This window comes from Cherax quadricarinatus, chromosome 20 (assembly GCF_038502225.1).
Source record: "Cherax quadricarinatus isolate ZL_2023a chromosome 20, ASM3850222v1, whole genome shotgun sequence".
Taxonomy (NCBI): Eukaryota; Metazoa; Arthropoda; class Malacostraca; order Decapoda; family Parastacidae; genus Cherax; species Cherax quadricarinatus.
The window spans coordinates 46,950,382-46,972,217 of record NC_091311.1 but is presented as its reverse complement, the minus strand read 5'-3'; the positions used below and the strand labels follow the sequence as shown (position 1 = coordinate 46,972,217).

Here is a 21,836-nt window from a genome sequence, read left to right as displayed (position 1 = left end):
GAAAAAAATCTATAAGCATTCTCCGACTGCCAACGAGAATGATCCTGGTCCTGTAGTGTTAAGGTATCTTGCGAGGAATACCTTTTCCACGTCCATAGCAGCATGCCTATAACACACAAATAATCCACAAGATTTACAAGGCAAGACCGGTGAAACACTCAAGGCAAGGTGACCTCTTACCTTCAACGAGCGAGGTTAGCAAGGTAACGTTGGCAGCCTTCCTTCGCCCCGCAGGCAAGTTGAGACCGATCTTCTCCAACTTGTCTCGTAGTATACGCCCTCCGTTCTTGCTTTTGGCTCTGTCAAGGAGAGGAGAGAGAGACAATATCAACAATGTGTCGAACTTGGCAAGCTTGTCAAGGTTCAGATAAAAGCATAGTAAATGTGTTTCGAACCTCTGTGATGGAAGGCTGTAATTACGAGACGACCACCTGTAATTAACCCTTCAACTTTAATTTGCCCAGTCACTGTCATTATTTAGTTAGCAATATAGTTTAAACTAACTTTCATCCAGTGTGTCTGACATGACAGTTCAAGTGGAAGGTAAATGTTACACAATTTGTGATAAACTTAACAGTGTTGTGAATATCTGGGTGTTGATGCTTCGGTAATGATACTAAGACGCTTCAATAACCCTTTAATTCTAACGAGATGAATGAAATACAAGACGAATATTATACACAAGGAAATATTATACATAAGGAAAACTGCAAACTACAGTGAGTTATGGAAACAAAAATTTGAACCTCCAGTTTCAAAATTTCTTGACATTTCATTCATTACCGCTAACCTTGTTCTTTTTCCCTTCACCCGAGTTAAACTTACGTCTGGTACCCAGGTGAAGCTTCCCTCGTTCCTGCAAAAATGTCTAGAATTTAACACACACACACACGCTTACCTTCCATGGAGACAAAGGGAGTACATGTTCCTGTATTAGCTCCACAATTTTCCTAAAGATAGTCGAGTACTTACGTAGGCTACACAAGCGTGCGAGCGAGCGAGAGAACGCATTACTTCGTGATGTGCCATATATATATATATATATATATATATATATATATATATATATATATATATATATATATATATATATATATATATATATATATATATATAATATCGTGCCGAATAGGTAAAACTTGCGATTTTGTCTTAAATAGCAACGCTGCTCTTGCCGAACTAGGCAAGCGAAAATTCGTGTGTGCAATAATTTCGCAAAAATCATTCTGAACCTAACGAAAATATTATATTTTTTGTTTATTATTGTAAACCTATCTTAAATATATTTAGTTGGATTAGGCTAAATTAAATTGAGCTTGTTGTAAGAAGGTTAGGCAAGTTTTCTAAGGTTCTTTTGGTACAAATTTATTAATTTTTACATGAACATAAATGAAAAAATGTATCTTTAAACGTACAAGAAATTTTTTTAGAAAAGACCTAATTTTAAACGAGTTCTTGCTAATTGACCAGCTTTACCTATTTGGCACGACATAAAAAGAAATCACAATAAAACGCGTGAGAAAGGTTTGTGAGGTACTGTCACCTCTCCCCCCCCTCCTCTCTTTTAAGTCAAAGATGGCATGATAAATTAGTTCAACATTTTTTTTTTCGTAACAGACATTCTGTAGCTCTGGGAACCACTTTCTAGTCTGTTCATGTTTTTTTTTATTTATAGTTTACACTATACCATTGCTACGTACACAAATCAAGAACACACACATACTATTAAGTACCTGTGTGTGTGAGGTGTTGGCGCTCTAGCCTTAACTTTACAGAACATTATCTGGAGAGATGTGAAACGTTGAAGGCAGAACGCCAGGTTCTTCCCAAACACTATTTTTTGCTCGTCTGTAGAGCCCACTGGGTCTTACGGCCTAAGTCTCCTCTAGAGCACGCTCTATACAGCTTAGCAGTGAAGAGAAAGGTACCCAGGAGCCATAGCCATCATGGACAGAGAGCCCCTTGGAGAAGAGGGTGGCTGGCCTCCGCCGGGGCACGGGCAGGGCATGAGATCACAGATTCCATGCACCATTGTCTCCTACCTGCTTGTATATGCACCCTCTACCCCAACCTCGTTCCCGCCCCGCCTCTTTGTGCCTCCTAAATTAACTACGGCCTTTTCATGTTCTTTGTGTCTCGTAAATGCACGGGAGATTAATGATAGTGAAGATTCTCCTGGCGCAGTGATATGAAGCTTGGGCTTCCCCTCCCATCCCTGGCCCTCCCATCCCAGCCTTATCCTCCGGGCCTCACCTTGGCCACCACACGAAGTATTTGTTTTTATTTGATGGTAACACAATTTTTAAATCACCGTATATAGTAAAATTCTTATTCTTAAAATCACTGGAGTCAATGAAACTGAAAATGTGCACACGTGTTTTTAAATTTATAGGCTGATCCTGGAGACTATACCTGGTAATCTCCTTGGTGGCACTTTACGAGTCATGGTGGCACAGGTGGGATCAACAGGCTGGCTGATGGCTGATCTTTGGTTAACAGTGTTACAAGCATTTAGAGAAGAGACGAGTGAGGAAGTGGGCAACTTAGAGAGAAGTTACACTGGATGGAAGAATAAGAAGCCAAAAGAAAAATAGGAAGAGAGCGTGAGAGGTGAGAAACAGAACATGAGAAAAAGAAGAAAGCACGAGAGAAGAAAGCTTATAAAGATGTAGCGAGGTTTGTGCGAAGTGAGGTAAAAACAAGAGAACTGAGAAGTGAGAGAGAATCCGGGAGGTGAGAGAGGAAGGAGCTTGGTTGAGAGAGTGGGAGACGGAAAGAGTGGAAGGGGTGAACAGAAGCAACAGAAGAAACAACAGGTGCTACAGCAGGAGCTACAACAGGAGCTACAGCAGGAGCAGCAAACGATGGCAACAATAATGAACACCAGCAATGAATTACGAATCAGTGGACTACCTGGCAGGAGCATCAGGCGACATGCTTCGTCAGTCGAAAAAAAATGACTTTAGACGACACGCAGCAGAAGTGACGTGCGGTCATGTCATTTGAGAACATAAAAATGTCTTCTGGAAATGACCCGTCGAAATGACCAATTAAGGTGAACTGTAAAAAAAAAAAAAAAGCGGAAATGGCGTCCAGAAAGGCCGTATGAAAATGACGCGCAGAAGATGCGCGCCAGAAATGACCTTTGTGGAAGTAATAAGGGGAAATGATATGCGACAGTGGCGCATGGAAATAATGATTAAAGAAATTGTATGACATGTGGGAAAATTACGATGCAACATGTGGAAATGATATATATGCAAGCGAGTCATCTAACGTGAGGAAATGATTGTGATGTGAAACAGATATGACGAGTAGAAATGACATGATGTGTGGAAGTTAAAATCTAGAGTGTAAAAAAATGAAGACGAAATGACAAGAAATGAGTCTTATACAAAAAAAAAAAATAGTTGACGAGGTCACAAAAAAAAATCCGAACGGATGATAGATGATGGACGGAGACATGGATGAAGGTTTGGATGGACGGATATATAGATGAAGGAAGGTTTAGAAGAACGAACACACAGGAGGGAGGGAGGGAGGGGGAGAGAGAGGGAGGGGGAGAGAGAGGGAGGGGGAGAGAGAGAGAGAGAGAGAGAGAGAGAGAGAGAGAGAGGATATCATAGCGTGCAGGGGGAGCTCCACAAAGGTCACAGGTGTCGAGCAGAGGAGGAGGTAATACTCCATTTCCTGTGGGAGGTACAGCAAGAGGGAGGAGGAGGAGGAGGAGGGGGGAGGATGGAAGGGCGGTAGAGTCCAGCATCCTCCTCAGTGTTTTGCTTCTCCCTCCTATTAATTTCTTGTTTCCACCTTTTCCATCCCACTCCCTCTTTCCACCCATCTCTCCATCTCGGCGATCCTTCCTTCAACCAGCGACGTCCAGTGTTGCATCACCTGCCCAGTGTGTTCATCAAGTCTTTATGAATCAGTCATAGCAAGCTAACTATACTGATTAACTATATATACACACACATACAGAGGACACTGTCATATAAACACCAGCTATAACAATTCTCTCCCAATTTTGTGTGCGGCGGTGTCTACCGATTCGAAAATTCGCAACAGATTCAGTGCAACTGTTTGCAAAGAGTTTTCAAATGAAAAGAACATAAGGACGAACACTGCAGCAAGTCCTACTGGCCCATACTAGGAACTGTTTACAAGAAGACTTCTGAGTATAATGGAGACGGTTGGTGAGAGACACACTTCGGGCGTATACCAGTGATCGTCTCGTATATACGAAAGAACGAGTTACTGGGACCGGTGAAATATATGACTGAAGGCAACAAGTGGAGGTCCCTCAAGGGACCGGTCCTTGACTCAACTTCATAATTTACATCAATTATACTAAAACGGGACTAACATTAAAAGTGCAAATTACGCAGATGACAGCACATCCGTGACGGGGTGAAGAAGTGTGAAGAGGAATCTAGATAGATTGGCGATGTGATCGGAGGCGTGGAAGAGGAGCTTCAGTCTAGATATACGTAAACCAATTCCTTTTCAATACGTTATAATTAAATATATGCTCGGAAACCCGCTAGCTGAGTTAGATTTGCTACACAGAAGCAGCAAAACTAACAATGCTAGGTTTCATAGCCAGAAATTTCAAATTAAAAATATAAACAAAATCAAAATGACAATGATCTTAGTAATTCTCAGATTACATTGGTCCCTATATTACATAAAACACGAGAATAACTAAATAAAGAGAAGGGCGACATATGTCTTGTATAATGAGTTTCCTGAGTATTATACTGTCCTTGAAGATTAAGACACAGGTGCAGTTGTTGGGTATCTTTATCGATGAAACGTTTCGCCTACACAGTAGACTTCTTCAGACAAATACACTGGGAACAGTAGGATTGAAATAAAGATGATGTAATCAGTCCATCAACCTTGGAGAAAAAGTATTCGAGGTGATCAGTCCCTCAGCCTGGAGAAGAGTTCAGCCATAATACCATGGAGCTGACCATGGTATTATGTACCATTTTCAACTATACTGTCCTTCCCTAGATAGTGAAAGTAAAGAATAGTCTCCAGCTTACTAGACTGTCCTTAGCTGTCTGGTGGAAGGGACAAATCCTCCTTGCCTGTCTAGACAGAAACAACAGCTCGTCCAATCAGCAAATATTCCCAGTACAGTTCCTAAGATCTTTTGTTATCTGACGTGTACCCTCTCCCTCTGCCATCCTATTCTTTCCTCCTCCCTCCCTATTCTTCCTGCTCTCCCCCTGCGACACCTGGCGTTAAGGAGTCTCCCACCTCATCTCCCTTTCCGGCGGAGACGGAGAAGCTTATCAAATAATTAGAGAAAACTCGTTCCTTTGTGTTCCATGACCTGTCTTTACAATCCTTAGAGTTCACCGGTGTATTATGTATTACTTATTGTCTGCTGTGTATTGTGCATTATGTTTTATGTAATGCGTATTTTGTAGTGAATTGCGTACAGTCATTTACGCAATATGCTGTGCGTACTGTGTCAAGTACCGTGAAACATGAAGTGTATTGGTTGTTATATATGAAATACTATCGTATGTATATATATGAATTATATATATAAAGATCTTTTTACTGTTAAAATAAAAGTCATAATACCTCGACTTGTACAATTCATTACTGATCCACTCGCGGCTTGATAATGGTCCAAAAGTGACTGAAATAGCTTCTGGTTTTCCTTTCTATTGTATGGGTTGACTGCGCAAAATCTCGCTTCACTTTTTGTCGAATTAAACTACCTGGAGTCTATCTGGAGGTCGTTCCGATGCCCAACGTCCCCGCAGCCAGTCCCTGACCAGGCCTTTCGGTCGATTAAGGTCTGATGAACCAGGTTGTTACTGCTGACCGCACGTCATCAGACGGACGAACCACAGCTCAGCTGATCTGAGCAGAGTAAATCTACACCACTCCGGTAAATCACTGCTAAAATGACCCTTACTTCGGAGAATAAAAAGTGTTGATGCTGAAGAATTTTGCGAGGCTTCCTTGTGGTAGATGCCCGACATGTAAATAAACAAGTCGTTAATAATCACACTATCGACTGTCAGCGACGCGTCAGTTCTGAGGTGAGAAAAATCTCACTCCTCTCTCTCTCTCTCTCTCTCTCTCTCTCTCTCACACACACACACACACACACACACACCTGGGTAGGCCGATGTAACGCGAGTATTAAATATTGCCAGGCGAGAAATACTGGGATAATTGGCGAAGAGGTGGGCTCACAATAGGCCGCGAGATAGGCCTACAATAGTCCACGAGGTAGGCTTACAACAGGTGGCGGGGTAGGCACAGTAGGCCCGCGAGGTGAGTCCCACAAAAGCTGTGAGTACACTTGTACATTCCCAAAACTGCGCGACTAGCCATTTACCACAGACTGCCCAGATACCTGGTGCTACCTTGCTACCTGGTACTACCTTGCTCTCACAGTCAAGTGCCGTAAAGTCCTACGTTTTTTTTTTGTCTGAAGTTGCATGTGGGTAGTAACTAACGCTGATGTTTTAGTATTTATAATTAAAACAATAAAAGCTATCGTTAAATATCTACTGGGAACCCTCGTCAACAAGCCACGAAACAAGTGTTGCCTTGTTTGATAAAGTTTGTAAGCGGACTAGCATACAGTAGTTCGCTCCACTGGAGGGCAACAAAGTACTTGCATAAAAACTTCAGTCTTCCCCCATCGTTGTGAATTACGACGTGTGAAGCCGCAACTATAACATACCGCTTGTAGTTGTCATGGGAAGAAAGTTTCGAGGCAGGGCAAACAGAACATTGGATGGTAATTTAAAAGGATTTAAACCCTGTCGACTAGTTGAAAAGGACACTCGTGTACGGTTCAGGATATTAATGAAAGGAAACGTTTCCCTGTCAGTGGGTTTATCAGTCTCAAATGAAGCCACTTGTGGCGAAATGTTTCCTTCAGTAAATGTCCTAAACTGTACACAAGTGACTTTTTTCCAGAGTTCGTTAGTATCACTATACCATTTACAATCCTGTCGACTAGAAAGCCATTAAGGCTGCTTGTCACCTACTCAAGCCCGGTCAAGAATACTTTAATCCGTAAAATAGGGCTTAAAGTAAACTCTCGGCGTATATGCGAGAGCCATACACCTCTCAGTGTATATACTCTGTGAGAGGCTTGGAAGAATCGCTGGTTATAATCCCAGCGGCCTTAGCGACATCTCGCAAGCGACGCTCACGAGGACAGATGGTGAAGGAGGAGCTATCATGGCAGTCCACTATTATCCCTGGAGTGTGGGGGCTCATACGAGTACCAACACCTCTGGTTCCAGGCTCGATTATGAGGCGGGTACATGGGGAAATGAGGGAGGTGGGAAGACGGAGTATGGAGATGGGAAAAAAGACGGAGGATGGAGAAGATAGGAAAAAAGACGAAGGACCGAGGACGAGGAGTTGAGAAAGCACAATCATCCACACTAATGTCCGTCGTCAGGAGATTCCAGAAAAAATGAACGATTCAAATTGAATGAACTGAGACATTAAATAAAACTTGAAAAAAAAAAAATCCGGCAAAAACTACAATGAAAATATTTGCCAGCATTGACGAAAAATATTGGAAACAACAAAAAAGGATCACCGAAATCACATTTAAAAGTGAAACTCCAGGTTATTCAATGTGATCTGTCGTGTCAATAGTTTGACAGACTAGTCTCTGAACCAGCAACACCTCCCTAAAATCTGAAGAACCACCAACACCTATCCGAACCTCTGTAGAAAGACTAACACCTACCCCAGTCTTTGCTACACTTACGACTTTCTCCATCCATTCTAAAGCCGCAGGTAAGACTCTCCATCAACCATCAGTCTTGTGGGGTCACAGCTTTTCAGCATCTGACCTCACTCACTTCACCTGACCTTACTTGCGACACACGCAGCACACACCACCATACATTACCCGGTACAACACAGTATACTACCGAATCATCTTGATCCACCATACTTGTTGGATCACTGTGGCCCTCACACGCTTGTTGGACCACTGAGGCCCACCGTAATCTTGTTGGATCGCTGTTGCCCCCATAATCTTGTTGGATCACTGTGGCCCCCCATAATCTTGTTGGACCACTGAGGCCCCCCCATAATCTTGTTGGATCACTGTGGCCCCCACACGCTCCTTGGATAAATGTGGCCCCCCACATGCTCCTTGGATAAATGTGGCCCTCCACATGCTCCTTGGATAACTGTGGCTCCCCACACGCTTCTTGGATAACTGTGGCCCACTACTCTGATCACTGTGGCTCACATGGATCACCGGGGCCCACCACATGCCTGAATCACAGGGTCACTACGCTTGGATCACTAGGGCCCACAACACAGACTGCAGCAGTCAGCTTGGTTCTTCACGTAACAAGTCACTAAGTTGAAGAGCTCAAGGGTGGCACTGCGGCCTTGACCCTGGTGCCCCCCTCCTACCTTGATCTTGAACTCTCGGTGCCACCACACACCAATTTCCTTACATCCTTTTTCGCACAATCACTCTCGATTTCTTTCCTCTTCCTGCTTCCCTTTATTTACAACTTCCTCAATTCTCCCCTACGTGTGTGTGTGTGGTGATGGTTCCTCGGATCACTTTCCGAGACCTTGTTCTCTCACTACATCACTTTGTAAATTTTGTCCAGTTTTCAGCCTCAGAATACTCCTTTTTTGGGTACTAATCGTATATGGCCAATGTTCCCATATTTTGACCTATTGGTATTAGGGAAACCGAGGGTACTAAATAATGAATGTCGTAAAGAAACAAATGAATCACACACTAGTGTCGCAGAGGTAGTGAATCAAAACAGTCTGGTGATGGGTGCTGTCATAATACTACTGAAACTCACCGGGTTATGAGTCAAATTCAGAGACGGGGGCGAGAGGTCGACCTTTGAGAGGGAGAGTGACCTCCGAAGCCTAAGGGGGTGCGGAAGGGAATGGTTTCCGATGACCTTGGGGCAGGTGTTTAGTTTTGCGTCTCCGGGCACCGACTGTGCCGCGAAGGTGGGGGAAGTGATTGTCAGAGCAGTCATCAGGAAAATTCACTTGACACGGGTCTTTGACACAAGACTCGTCCAGTGGTGCCGGTGGCCAAGTAGTGGGGATTACGGCAATAATCACCCACTTGAGAGCTCTGCTACAGACTGTGGCGTATACTAACACACACCTGTGAATATGGTATTGTTTGATATTTGGCGGGTCACTACAGTGCATTCACTAGCTTACTAGTTGAACTAGTTCTGAGCGCTGCAGGGCAAACCGGAGATCTTGCAAATTTTGTTTTGATAGACTTGAGACTGCGTATACTTGCAAGGAGATTGCTGTTCGAAGGATAATTCGAAATGTGATGCTAAGAGTTGTAAGATGACAGGTATAGAAGGCGTGACAGTGAATGTTTCCTTCTTTGGGTCAACATGCCTTGGTTGGATACAGTTATAAAAATATTGTCATCACCTTTGATCCTTTGATTGCTGGTTATCATCAATACTGCAGATTTGGGGTATCTTTCATAGCATTATTTGAAGCTGGATACTCGCCTGCCACTAGTTAAATCACATACTACACGTCTCCTTGTGATGTAGTTCAGCTGGGCTTGTGAGGTCTCTGGGGAGACCTAATTTAACCAATTATATGGTCACACCTTGCCTTGGCAAACGTCTGTAGCCACGCCCACGTCTGGGGTCTTTTGTTCTTGACGGCGTCAGACCTAGGCGTCAGGTCGTACACGTGGTTGTGGAGGGTGCTTGGACCACCATAAAAGCCCAAGGAACAGCTGAGTAGAGGGATTCGAGCGGAGCTGCTGCTGGGGTGCAGGGCTCGGGAGAAGGCTGCTGAAGTCTCTGGAGGAGACTGTTGGAGGCATTGGGCAGAGTACTGGCTTGTATAGGTCTTGGGACCTTTGGCTTAGTTCCTGTGATGAACTGCCCTCTGAACTATATTGTAAGTTATATTCATTGTCGTCAAGTTGATTGTATTCCCTGTCTCACTGCTTATGTGTACCACCCCATTTATATAAACCCCAATGATGTACTCCTGTTCCCAAATATATTATTGTACAAGGACTTAATATTAAACTGTGTTTGAGTAGAAAAGTAATATTCACTGTCCCCGTTATTTATTCTTATTTCCATTTATTTATGTTTAGTTAAAGTAGTGAGAGGGTGAGTAGTGTGGAGTGGTGGGTAGAGTAATGAGAGGTGAAGTTGTAGTCACCAGTGACCTCACATTACCTACCTACCTTTGCCCTCACCTACCTACCACCTCGCCTGCCTGTCCCCTGCCTACTGACTCCCTTACTCCCATATTCCCCGATTATGCGTACATTCCGATACCCCCTACATGACATCCTTGACAGTCACCCTCGTCCCAACATCAACCCACACCCCGTCCCTACACCCACCCACAGGCAGAGGTGTGTGGGTCTTCAGCACTGTAGTGACCACACACGTCTCTGACCACCTGTCCCTTCCGGCCACCCCGGAAACTGCAGGCCAGATAAAGGTAGACAGAGACAGGTGATGTGGTGGGTGTGGAGAAGAGGAACAGTGATTGGCTGAGATTAATGGTGCACTGTTTCAGATACGCGATGTGATTTTACACATTTTATTGCGAAGACGTTTCACCCACCAAGACCTTTATCAATTAAATTGATAAAAGTCCCTGGTGGACGAAACATCGTTACAATAAAATGTCATAACCTGCATTGTGTATCTTATTTACACACTATCGCTGTACTCTACCGTTGTATTGCCAAGACTGATGGCGAGGGGTGATGTAATGGTGAGGGGTGAATAGAAGGATCTGTCGTGCTTTGTGGTGTCCTGGGACATAGTGGCCACGCAGCTCTGCGCAACTTAAAGGATCACTAGTACAATAATAAGTCCAAGTACATGGCTGTAGGCATTTAAAAAAAAAATACAATTTATATTAGATCCAAGCTAGAGTATGCTAGACCCAAGCTGGTGGATTTCAAAATTAAGAAAGTCGAGTTATAAAGAAAGAGTGCAGACACTAGGCTGGCCATGAAGATACAACACACATGCATGTTGAGAGGCTACGAGCAAGATGATTACGAAAATCTGACTCAGCAATGAGTAACATAGGAAGAAACAAAGTTGTGGAAGTGGTGGGTTAAGACGCCTGCATGAAGGACTTTTTGATAAAGTGACTAGCAAGTAGCTCTAGGCGCTTTTGCAAAACTAATCACAATTTTACAATCTACTATGACAAATACACGAAAACGAATCACTAAGTTTAGCTCTACTCTTGTCGATCGCTAGCGCCCTCAGCTCACACACTGATGTCCGGGGATTGAGCCCCCATTTCGGCTGGAAAGCATTTAGGGCGTGTTTCCATAAGACACTTCCTGCCCCTGTTCATTCATCAGTAAAATGGGTACCTGGGTGTTAGTCGACTGGTGTGGGTCGCATCCTGGGACAAAATTGACTTAATTTCCCTGAAATGCTCTGCACAACAAGCGGCTTTTTATGTATGTCATTAACGTCAGTTATGGTCTGTATACCTTGTACATGTACTTGTAGAAATTAGTAGTATAGTAGTAGATGGTATAGTAGTAGTAGATGGTATAGTAGTAGTAGAGGGTATAGTAGTAGTAGATGGTATAGTAGTAGTAGATGGTATAGTAGTAGTAGAGGGTATAGTAGTAGTAGATGGTATAGTAGTAGTAGATGGTATAGTAGTAGTAGATGGTATAGTAGTAGTAGATGGTATAGTAGTAGTAGAGGGTATAGTAGTAGTAGATGGTATAGTAGTAGTAGATGGTATAGTAGTAGTAGATGGTATAGTAGTAGTAGATGGTATAGTAGTAGTAGATGGTATAGTAGTATTATATAGTGTTATAGTATAGTAGTAGATAGTATAGTAGTATAGTGTAGTAGTTGCAGTAGGTGTATGGTGCTAAGGTACGAGTGAGTATGAGTGGTATAGTAGTAGTATGGTAGTGGTAGTATAGGTGCAGTGGTATAGTGGTAGTATGACAGTGGTAGTATGTGGTGGTAATGGTATTGGTGGTGAGTATAGTAGTGTATGGTATGTGCAGTGGTATGGTAGTGGTATGGTTGGTGGATGGTGAGTATAGTGTAGTAGTAATGGTAGTAGGTGGTAAGTAGTATAGTGTGGTATCATGGTATGTACAGTAGTGTATGGTAGTGGTAGTGTATGGCAGTAGTATGGTATGGTAGTAGTATGTAAGGTATGTGCAGTGGTAGTATGGTAAGTATGTTCAGTAGTAGTATAGTGTGGTATGGTATTGTATGGTATGGTAGTAGTATGGTACAGTGGTATGTATAGGTAGTAGTATGGTGCAGTGGTATGGTATAGTGTGGTATGGTGCAGTGGTATGGTATAGTGGTAGTATGGTACGGAATTATGTAGTAGTGGTATATTGGTACAGTATAGTAGTAGTGTAGTATGGTATGGTAGTATGGGAAGTATAGTAGTAGTAGTATGGTATGTGTATGTGGTATGGAAGTATAGTGGTAGTGGTATAGTATGGTAGTATGGAGTATGGGAGTATAGTAGTAGTGTATGGTATAGTGGTATGGTGCAGTGGTATGGTACAGTGGAGTAGGTAGTGGTATTGTATGGTATTGGTATGGTACAGTGGTAGTATGGTAGTAATTGTAATTGTTGCAGTGGTATGGTATAGTATTGAGGTATGTACAGTGGTATGGTATGTGGTAGTGTAGTAGTGGTAATAGTACAGTGGTATGTAGTATGGTAGCAGTAGTAGTATAGTATGAGTATAGCGGTAGTAGTATGGTATGGTATAGCAGTGAGTATGGTTAGTAGTGGTATATAATTGGTATGGTATGGTATAGGTATGTGGTATGGCAGTAGTAGTAATGTATGAGTATGGTATGTATATGCAGTAGTAGTATGTGGTATATAATTACAGTGGTATAGTAGTAGTATGTATAGTAGTAGTAGTATAGTAGTATAGTGAGTAGTATGCAGTGAGTAGTATAGTATGGTTGTATAGTACCATGTATGTATAGTACATTAAGTTATAGTATTGTAGTAGTATAGTATGTAGGTATAGTATGTGATGGTAGTATGGATATCGTGTGTTATTAGTAATGTATGTAGGTATAGTATGGTGTTATATAGTAGTGGTTATGTAATGTAGTATAGGTAGTGGTGAGTAGTATGGTGTATGTAAGGTATGGCAGTAGGTAATGGTGGAGTATGGTAATGGTATAGGTATGGTTAGGTATGGAAGGTAATAGTGGTATAGTGAGGTATGAGTATGGTAATTATTATATGTATAGTGGTAGTGAGTATGGTATAGTATTGGTATATGTGGATATAGTATAGTAGTATAGTATAGTAAGGTATGGTATAGTGAAGTATGGTATGGTAATTATGGTTATAGTGAGTATAGGTATAGTGTTTAGTAGTATGGTATGGTATATGGAGTATGGTAGTGTAGTAATATGGTAGTGTAGTATAGTAGTAGTATGGTACAGTGGTATGGCAAGGTATAAAGGGGTATAAGGTATATCGGTAGGTAGTATAGTAGTGTAGTATGGCAGTAGTGGTATGGTATGGTAGGTATTAGTGGTAGGTATAATGGTATGGTAGGTAGTGTATATGGTTAGTGGTAGTGGTGGATGGTATGGTGGAATGTATGGTAGGTGGTATGGGGTACAGTGGTGGTATGGTGTAGTGGTATGGTGCGTGGTGGTGGTATGGTGGTACGGTGGTGTAGGTGGTGGAGTGCAGTGGTGTATGGTGGTGTGGTATGGTAATGGTGGTATAGTAGCGGTATGTAGTGGTGGGGCAGGTGTGGTGAGTGGTGGCAGTATGGTAGTGGTGGCAGTGTAGTGGTAGCGGTATGGTGATGAGTATAGTGGTGGCAGTGGTAGTGGTGATTGGCGTATGGTAGTGGTGGTATGGTGGAGTGGTGGTGGTATGGTGCAGTGTAATTGGTGTTAGCAGGTATAGTGGTAGCAGTGGTAGAGTGGTAGCAGCGGTATGGTATGTGGTATGGTGGTGGTGAGTGGTATGGTGGCAGTGGAGTATGGTAGCAGTATGGTGGTGCGGTGTATGGTGGTGGTGGCAGTGTAGTAGTGGCGGTATGGTGGTATGGTGGCGGTGGTAGCGGTGGTAGCGGTGGTGGTGGTGGTGGCGGTGGTGGCGGTATGGTGGTGGCGGCCTGTATGGTGGTGGTGCGTGGTGCGGTATGGTGGTGGTATGGTGGTGGTAGTGGTATGGTATGGTGGTGGTAGTGGTCGTGGTGGTGTAATAGTGGTGATGGTAGTGGAGTATGGCATGATGGTGGTAGGTGTGTGTGGTATGGTATGGTAGTGGTAGTAATTGTGGTAGTGGTGTGGTGATAGTGGTGTAGTGAGTGTATTGTGGATGAGTGGTATGGTATAGTAGTAGTATAGTAGTAGTAGTATAGTAGTAGTAGTAGTATAGTAGTAGTAATAGTATAGTAGTAGTATAGTAGTAGTAGCAGTATAGTAGTAGTATAGTAGTATAATAGTATAGTAGTAAAGCAGTAGTATAGTAGTGTAGTAGTAGTAGTGTAGTAGTAGTGTAGTAGTATAGTAGTAGTGTAGTAGTATAGTAGTGTAGTAGTGTAGTAGTATAGTAGTGTAGTAGTATAGTAGTAGTAGTGTAGTAGTGTAGTAGTAGTAGTGTAGTAGTAGTATAGTAGTAGTAGTAGTAGTGTAGTATATTAGTATAGTAGTAGTAGTAGTAGTGTAGTAGTATATTAGTAGTATAGTAGTAGTAGTATAGTAGTAGTAGTATAGTAGTAGTAGTAGAGGAAAGAATTATGAAGGAAAAAACAGGCGAATCTAAGGAGCTGAGGCGGCCAAAGAACCAGGGAAGATGTAATTGAAACTAACAAGATACTTGACAGGAACTGACAGAACAGATTGTGACGATGTTTGACATGTTAAGGGGGGGGGGAGTAAGGGGACGTGGATGAAAGCTAACACACATGAGCCACAGGGATGTTAGGAAGTAATTCTTCAGCCTCGGGGTTGTATTAAAGTGGAACAAGCTGTACGAGGAAGTAGAGAAAGTAAATTAATAACGACGGTCGATTGTAGGTTAAGATTGATCACGAACCGAGACTCGCAATCCTGTGCGCACGTAGACAATAATTTATACATCAAATAGAGGTCACGAATGTAATTCAAATATATGAATACTCATCCGAAAAATAACGTAAAGCTTCCTCAAGAAAAAGGAAAAACGCAGACTAATAATAGAACCTTTTAGGTAAACTTTTACGCCCCCCCCCCCCAAAAAAAAAAAAAAAAAGTATTTATTCAGTGAAAGAGTTGGAAAGGCTTTTTTTCGTGTTAGAAATGATTATAACGGTTATCACAATACCATTTTGTTTAAAGTGGTAGTGGTGGTAACAAGCGGTGAATGGTGGTAAGTTGTGGTGGAAAGTGATGGTGTGGATAGTAGTTAATGGTAGGGAGTGATGGTGGTCGTATGGATAGTAGTGGGTGGTGTGGTGGGGGAAACCGTCCCCCCCCCCCCAACCTTTCCCTGCGGTCAGCAGTCCCCTCCCCGACACCTGTTGCTTTTTCACCCTCCCACTCACCTACCTTCCAGCCCACCCTTTCTCACACCCACCCACCTTCACTCCCACCCCACCCACCCACCCTCACTCCCACCCCACCCACCCTCACTCCCACCCCACCCACCCACCCTCACATTCTCCTTCCCACCTGTGTTAGTTATCATTTGTCAGAAGCACTTGTCGACAGACACCGCTGAGTACGAGTGTGTGAATAATTTAATTTACAATTAGTGTCAATTGTTGCGGTTTGCATGCTCTATAAATCATGGATTGCAGTTTTCTGCAACAGACTAGCCTAGCAACCTAATGTCTACATTTAGTGGGTGTTGCTTAGTACAAGGGAAGTCGAGTTCATGATTAGGTTAGGTTAGCTTAGCTTTGACAGGGAAAAAGTTAGACAAAATTTGTGTAGAGGCTGGTTGTCGCTAGGCTAGTGCAAATATTCTTAGGCATAAAGAACAAAAGGACAATACCCTGAATGGAACAATACACTAAAAAACCGTACATTAGAGAGGAGCTTACGACAACGTTTTGGTTGGGCCGAAACGTCGTCGTAAGCTCCTCTCTGTGTACGGGTTATTTGTGCGTGTTCTTAGGCATATAACGTAGCTTTAAAACGTTGAGAGCCTATTGCAACAATGAAATTGAAATGCTTCTATTTGTATTATATATTAGTGCAAATTACCTTCTATCTCTAATGAAGATAGTTTGACAAAAATCCTATCGTTCCTGGGTAGAGCATAAGTATCCTGATAGTTATTCTGAAGTGATAGTCTCTCTTGAACAATTTTGATGCTCCCGTAGCTGTCGAATTCGTAATGGAATGCTGGAAGATATCCTCATGTCCTGCTGAAGTCTTCCAGCATGACTACATGTGATCCATCTTGCATCATGAAATATAAGGGAATACTGCTACATTTGCCTGTGTAGGTCTACGGTCTCCCCATTCCATATATCTCCCCACTTCCCCTACTCCACCCTTTAATCGATCATCTTCAAGATACGTTTTTTCGTTCTAAGAACCATTCTTACTGGTCGTTTTAGCACCGGCTCAAGCCAATACCGGATCTTTCCAGCACAGTCGTCAACACTGGTGGTCGTGTCGGACTGGATTCGACAAGGCTGAGAGCCACAACTGGAACTGACCGAGTAATGAGCCAATCAACACCTCAGTCTATCTGCCCCGCCATGAACACGGTCAGTGTCTGCCCCGCCACGAACGCGGTCCTAAGGGTAGAAACCAACACGAACGGAAAACAAAGACATACATGGACATGAACTAAGGCAAAGACACGGGCAGTAACGAAAACTTATCACACGGCCAAAGACTGACAGACACGAATTAAAAGAACACCGACTCGAGAGAAAAAAGTATATGTAGTTTCAATTCCATCAACTATCAATCGAAAAAGATTTAGATAAAAGAGCATAACATCACTATAGTTGCAGTGAGGCTGGACAGGCAGGCGGGGAGACGGAAAAGGAATGCAAATGGAAAGCCAGAGTTTACTGTAGAAGGAACAGAGCTGAAGTTAGGAGAGAGGGAGGGAGAGACGCTTGAATTCAATGAAGTAGAGGAATCACGAAAGTTAAAGTACAAAAAAGAGTTTTCAAGTACCACCAGCTCTCAGGTTGAGTAACGAGCTCTCAAGTTGGGCCAGGAGCTCTCAAGTTGGGCCAAGAGTCGCCAAGTCATGCCAATCTCAACTAGACAGCTACAGCAAATGACCTGTAATAACAGCGTGAACACCATCCCCAGCCTCTTATGTTGATTGTTCATTAATCAGGAAGAGTCCTCCCTCTCTCTCTCTCTCTCTTTCTCTCTCCCTCTCTCTCTCTCCCTCCCTCTCTCTCTCTCTTTCTCTCTCCCTCTCTCTCTCTCCCTCCCTCTCTCTCTCTCCCTCTTTCTCTCTCTCTCCCTCTTTCTCTCTCCCTCTTTCTCTCTCTCTCTCCCTCTTTCTCTCTCTCTCTCCCTCTTTCTCTCTCTCTCTCCCTCTTTCTCTCTCTCTCTCCCTCTTTCTCTCTCTCTCCCTCTTTCTCTCTCTCTCTCCCTCTTTCTCTCTCTCTCTCCCTCTTTCTCTCTCTCTCTCCCTCTTTCTCTCTCTCTCTCCCTCTTTCTCTCTCTCTCTCCCTCTTTCTCTCTCTCTCTCCCTCTTTCTCTCTCTCTCTCCCTCTTTCTCTCTCTCTCTCCCTCTTTCTCTCTCTCTCTCCCTCTTTCTCTCTCTCTCTCTCCCTCTTTCTCTCCCTCTTTCTCTCTCTCTCCCTCTTTCTCTCTCTCTCCCTCTTTCTCTCTCTCTCCCCCTCTTTCTCTCTCCCCCTCTTTCTCTCTCCCCCTCTTTCTCTCTCTCCCTCTTTCTCTCTCTCCCTCTTTCTCTCCCTCTTTCTCCCTCTCCCTCTTTCTCTCCCTCCCTCCCTTCCTCCCACCCTTCCTTCCTCCCTCCCTCTCTCCCTCCCTCTCTCCCTCCCTCTCTCCCTCCCTCCCTCCCTCTCTCCCTCCCTCCCTCTCTCCCTCCCTCTTCCTCTCAGCTGTGTGAACACTCCCAGCACTTGTGGGATAAATCTTTTAAATTCCTCTAGTACAAAATATAACTTTTCTTCCGAGAGCCTTTGAAGAGTCTATTAGTTAGACCTATACTGGTGTGGAGCAGGCCTATACTGGTGTGGAGCAGGCCACACCAGTATAGGCAGTATTGGAAATATAAACACAAAAGCAGTATAATGTGATCCTTTATTGACAACGTTTCACCCACACAGTGGGCTTTCTCAAGTCACACACGGATCTACCTGGGGTTGGAAGGTACGAGAGTATTTATAGTCAGAATGTTGAGGTCAGGTGAAGAATGCTGCATCTGATGATCCACCGGGTGGGGTTATAGAGTCTTGGGTAGCTTGACAGGGGTATTGGACAAGTTGTAGACCTTCTGCAGTGTTCTATGTTCTTATGTGGGATAGCGATGAAGAAGTTTCTTGGCGAGTGGTTCAGCTATGTTATAGAAGCCATTGTTCTGGTTGAAATTGTTGGTTATAGAGATAAGCGATGATTCCAGGATTCTTCTGTATTGAGTGTTGTCTTCTGTGGCTATAAGTCTTGAGTTTCTGTAGTTAATTAAATGGTTGTGTGAATTGCGATGCTGTACACAGGCATTCCTTGTATCGTCAGTCCTGCTTGCATATTGGTGTTCTGAAATGCGTGTTTGGAGGTCTCTTGATGTTTCGCCCACATATAATTTGTTGCAGTCATTACAAGGGATTATGTATACCCCTGCAGAGGATGGAGGCTTGTCCTGTCTACTACTGGTGATGTCCTTGACGGTCGTGGTTGTGGAGGTAGATACTTGGAATGATGTTTTGGCAAAGATGTTGGAAACATGTTTGGCAATGGAGTTGTTGGGGAGGACTATGTATCTCTTCTCGGCAGTGTCTTCTCTGGGTGTGTTGAAGATGTTTAATGCCCGCCGTCTGCAGTCTCTGATGAAGTGACTAGGATAGTGGAGTTTGGAAAATACTAGTTCAATTATAGTGCATTCTTCCTCAAGGAACTCATTGCTGCAGATTCTGAGTGCACGTAGGAAGAAGCCTATAATCACACCACGTTTGGTTTTGGTGTCGTGGTGAGAGTAGAAGTGGAGAAGATCGTTTTATATGTGGGCGAAACATCAAGAGACCTCCAAACACGCATTTCAGAACACCAATATGCAAGCAGGACTGACGATACAAGGAATGCCTGTGTACAGCATCGCAATTCACACAACCATTTAATTAACTACAGAAACTCAAGACTTATAGCCACAGAAGACAACACTCAATACAGAAGAATCCTGGAATCATCGCTTATCTCTATAACCAACAATTTCAACCAGAACAATGGCTTCTATAACATAGCTGAACCACTCGCCAAGAAACTTCTTCATCGCTATCCCACATAAGAACATAGAACACTGCAGAAGGTCTACAACTTGTCCAATACCCCTGCCAAGCTACCCAAGACTCTATAACCCCACCCGGTGGATCATCAGATGCAGCATTCACCTGACCTCAACATTCTGACTATAAATACTCTCGTACCTTCCAACCCCAGGTAGATCCGTGTGTGACTTGAGAAAGCCCACTGTGTGGGTGAAACGTTGTCAATAAAGGATCACATTATACTGCTTTTGTGTTTATATTTCCATTGTGTCGGTATTTTATACCATTTATTACCATAGGCAGTATTGCAGGAAATTTGAGGTGGTCAGTCCCTCAGTCTTAACTCTGAAGCAGAAGCACGAGGATGAGAGGTGAAGTAGTTGGTCAGTGGTCACTCGTCACGTGAGGTCACAGACCCTGAGCTGCTTTGGGGGTTAGCGTGGACGGTTACAAAGCATGGCTTGCTTCTGCAGTGTTTTAAAAATTGAGGTTGGAGAGTTGAAGGGGGTCTTGCTTCTCCAGGAGGAGATTAGGAGGCTGAAGGTCCACCTCAATGGGTCTGGGAGAGAGTGTGAGGTGGCTGGAGTTGTGGGGAATGAGGCTTCTAGCAGTGAGGTGCAGTCTGTCTCTCGCTGTGAGGAGGCTGTAGTTGGGGAGGTAGCAACGGCTACCAGCAGTCCAGCACCTGCTACAAGTGGCGAGTGGTTCACAGTAATGGGAGGCGCATCAGAGTAAGGAAAGTTAAGAGTGAAGATCTGAAGGTAGGAAATCGCTTCTCTGTTCTTCAGGATGAATGTACTTCAGTGGCCAGTGAAGGTAAGGGTACTACTGCATCTGCTAATGGAGGCAAGCACATTCTTGTGGTTGGTGACTCTCAGGTAAGATATATTGACCGTGCTTTTTGTAATAGGAATAAGATGAGAGATAGAGTGTGCTTCCCTGGAGCTGGTGTTGGGGACATTGTCAACAGGCTGGATAATATCATGTCAGGTAATGGGAACAAGCCCATTATCTGTCTCGGTGCTGGTGGAAATGATATTGGGAAGGGTAGGAGAGAAGAGCTGCTAGATAAGTACAGGTCAGCTATAGATTTCATTAAGTCTAAGGGAGGGATCCCAATCATATGTAGCATCTTGCCTAGAAGGGGAGTAGGAAATGAATGGTTGTCTAGGCAATTGGTGTAAATTGCTGGCTAGACAGATACTGCAAGGAACTTGTAATCCCATTCATTGACAACTGGAACAACTTTTATGGCAAACATGATATGTATGCAAGGGATGGGGTACATCTCTCTGGGGGCAGGGGTGGTAGCACTTGCAGACTCGATTGAGAAGGCCATTGGTGAAATGCCTATGATTTTAAACTGATGGAAGATAGAGGTATGGGTGTGTGTGGGAAACAAGCAGGTTGCAACACTTGGGTTGGAAACAGTAAATGTATAAAAGGCATTCAGCATGAAGTTATAAATAAAGACAATAGATCAGGTCAGCAAACAAAGGGGGACAGCAGAGGGCAGCAAGGGACTAGCTCCCTTAAGGTTTACTATACTAATAGCAGGAGTGTAAGAAATAAGATAGATGAGCTAAGATTAATTGCAAGTGCAGGAAACAGATATTATTGCTATAACAGAGACCTGGCTCAATCTGAAAGATAAAGAGATGCCCTCTGAATGTCACATACAAGGCTATAAATTATTCCACACTGACAGGGTCAACAGGAAAGGTGGTGGAGTAGCGATGTATGTCAGAGACAATTTAAATTGTTGTGTTAGACAAGATATTAAATTAGAAGCGTCAGCCACTGAATCTGTTTGGTTACAGCTTCTCGAGGGCCGAGAAAAACTAATTTTAGGTGTGATTTACAGGGCCCCAAATCTTGATAGGGAGTGCAGTAAACTTCTATGGGACGAAATTCGTAAGGCATCTACATACGAAAATGTTGTGCTAATGGGAGATTTCAACTATAAACAGATTGACTGGAGCAATTTGACAGGAAATTTAGAGTCAGGTGACTTTCTTGATACGATCCAGGATTGTTTTTTAAAATAGTTTGTGACAGAGCCAACTAGGGGAAATAACCTCCTTGACTTGGTTCTTGCCAGTAGGGAAACACTAATTAATAATCTTGAGGTTAATGATGAGCTTGGGGAAAGTGATCACAAATCACTCAGTTTTAATATATCATGGAATTCCCCTAATAATGGCAATCAAGTCTCCGTCCCTGACTTTCGTTTGGCTGATTTCATAGGACTGAAAAATTACTTAGGTGGGCTGAACTGGAATGACCTGACTAAGGGTCAGGTAGGTGGTGATGGTTGCCGATATGATGCTTTCCAGGGCATAGTTCTAGCTGCTCAGTCAAATTATGT

General features: G+C 43.4%; 1 protein-coding gene across 11 annotated transcripts in view; it reads right to left on the bottom strand.

The window, feature by feature from the left end:
- The window catches only part of TfAP-2 (transcription factor AP-2), a 445,395-nt gene that overhangs the window by 26,668 nt on the left and 396,891 nt on the right, over positions 1–21,836 (bottom strand). For all 11 annotated transcript variants that reach the window (XM_053793580.2, XM_053793507.2, XM_053793533.2 and 8 more), the window contains one exon: positions 181–299. In XM_053793580.2, coding sequence (XP_053649555.1) covers positions 181–299 — 119 coding nt within the window. The remainder of the gene's footprint in view (positions 1–180; positions 300–21,836) is intronic.